General features: G+C 33.7%; 1 protein-coding gene across 1 annotated transcript; it reads left to right on the top strand.

Moving 5' to 3' along the window:
* The first annotated feature begins 561 nt into the window (after nt 1-561).
* LOC148154113 (uncharacterized) lies at nt 562-2090 on the top strand. Its single transcript, XM_088016193.1, has 4 exons — nt 562-660; nt 766-907; nt 1250-1303; nt 1507-2090. The coding sequence occupies exons 2-4, from the start codon at nt 785-787 to the stop codon at nt 1762-1764; spliced, it is 435 nt and encodes a 144-aa protein (XP_087872319.1). The 5' UTR covers nt 562-660; nt 766-784; the 3' UTR covers nt 1765-2090.

Genomic DNA, 2090 nt, shown 5'->3' with positions numbered 1-2090 from the left:
GAAATCTTTTAACAAAATTATAAATATGCTCAACCAGTCATTTGTATTAAAACAAATAAAACATAAACCTTACGTATATTGGTTTAGTAGAAGAGCTACTGTGTGTATTGATGTTGCCTGCTGAGGTGGGAGAATTTATCTCTTTCTATGTTGGTCTGGTTACTTGTTCCAAATAGTTTAATCACCATAAAGGCACAAATAGAGCCAAAACATGAACATGTGTAACACTGACAAGTAATTATGCAAAGAATCAATTGAATGTGCATGTTGTCATTACATCACAATATGCACAATACTTCATTTAATTTTATGCATAAAAACAGGCACAATATAATCTACTTTTTTGGATCACCATTGCTACTTTCTGCACAAAATCTTAGTTGATTCTGCCTCAATTCTCCATGAGAGCAACTGAGAGACGGTGGAGTTAGAAAGGATTGTTGACCTGGTGCAGTCTTTGTTTCTCTTGCGTTTTGTGTCAGAGCACAAACAAGTGTTGTTATAAAGCAAAAGTGAAAGTTCTGTGTAAATAATACGTAAGAGGTAGAAAATAAAAATGAATGTGTACAGGTAGTCTGAGGATTATTTAAGGCATGTTTGGTGCATCATGTAGTCATTTCTTCTGTTGGCATCTGAAAAGCAGCTCTTCTGACCCGGCTGGTAAGATTGACACTAAGACTAGTGTCTAGTCTCAAAGAATAACATTTCACCTATCTACTATATATATATATTTTTTTTTAATTAATCCTACAAACATGTGCTCAGAGTTTTAATTCCCAGCATAATGGCAGCAGCAGACGTACCTGGAAGCCTGGTTGGAGGCAGAGCCACCAAGGGACTGCTTCTCATCTTCACTCTGCTGAGTCTAGTTTATGTCACAGACTCCTTGGAAGCTGCAGCGTCTCTGGTAAAACATAAGTACATAAAGTTTACTTCTTAAGTTTTCCTTATGATGGCAAAATTGAGTCATTATCATGACAAGAATGATAAAATATATTTTATGTTCTGTCTGAAGAATTACAAAACTTGGAAAAAGAAAAATAGTCTAATTGTGAATGTTTCTTCAGCATTAGGCTAACTTATTTTTGCTTATTTTTTTCTGCTTATAGAGTTTCCAATTTAAAAAAAAAATTTTTGTCACTCATTAATAATATAGGGTCAAATATTCATTGTATTCAATCCTACTATGAGCAAACTCTTACCAAGTATCGTACACCTATATATCACTTTTTTCTTAATTTTCTTTTAGGAAATTCTCAAATCATACGATCAGGGTGGACTGGAAGAGGCAGCCAACAAGATGGTGTGTCAATGATCTCACAGTGATCTATTACTATAAATAAATGTGATCATAATTTACCATAAAGAATAAATGAAGGAAAAATTTGTCCATATTTTACATGAATGTATACCTGCAGACCAAGATTCTAATACAAACCATTTAGAAGGATGCTGTAAAACAATTTTGCTAATTCAATGTGTTTTCCATTTTTTTCCCCCCAACAGGTACAACTGGACAACGATCTTACAAGTTTTGTAGGCTATTTTCAGGAAGACATTGACAATATTGCTGCTCTTGTAAAGCAACTGAAAGCCATAACACAGTGGTCTCATTACCTGAGAGAACTCCCAACAGTGGTCACTGACTTTTTACATGAAAAGATTCAAAAGGCCAATGATGATGTAAAGACTTACCGAAAGGAAATGGAGGACATCTGGGTCTACATACAATCAAAAAAAGAACACAACCATGAAATGTTATAGAGCTTAAGTGAAATCCTCTTCTGTTTGCTTTTATATAAAAATGAAGAATGAATGACCAATTAAAGACAATCTAAGATGTGTTAGGTGTTCGTAAATGGTTGGCGATTCTATTTCTTTGTAGTGAAACTATATAGATCTATACACATATCTATATCTATAATTATTGAAAATGAGGTTGAGGGATGCTATCTGAAACATTGGTCTACCTGCATGGTGTTGTACAGGTGTACATGTTGGCTGTGATTTGTATTTCTGCCGATCAAAAATTACCTTTTGTCCTTTGAATTGTGGCTTTAAAATAAATATTATGTAAGTAAATAATTTGA

This window comes from Poecilia mexicana, unplaced genomic scaffold (genome assembly GCF_051168715.1).
Source record: "Poecilia mexicana isolate PSO_F unplaced genomic scaffold, ASM5116871v1 scaffold_18, whole genome shotgun sequence".
In the NCBI taxonomy this organism is placed as follows: Eukaryota; Metazoa; Chordata; class Actinopteri; order Cyprinodontiformes; family Poeciliidae; genus Poecilia; species Poecilia mexicana.
Note: the sequence above shows the minus strand (reverse complement) of the source record. Positions and strands in the feature narration are given on the sequence as shown.

What these genes read in the sequence shown, in the direction of transcription:
- LOC148154113 (XM_088016193.1), top strand. Translation starts at nt 785, where the DNA reads ATGGCAGCAGCAGACGTACCTGGAAGCCTGGTTGGAGGCAGAGCCACC. An exon ending in TGGAAGCTGCAGCGTCTCTG is followed by an intron (nt 908 to 1,249) that starts GTAAAACATAAG and finishes ATTTTCTTTTAG; the next exon opens with GAAATTCTCAAATCATACGA. An exon ending in AAGAGGCAGCCAACAAGATG is followed by an intron (nt 1,304 to 1,506) that starts GTGTGTCAATGA and finishes TCCCCCCAACAG; the next exon opens with GTACAACTGGACAACGATCT.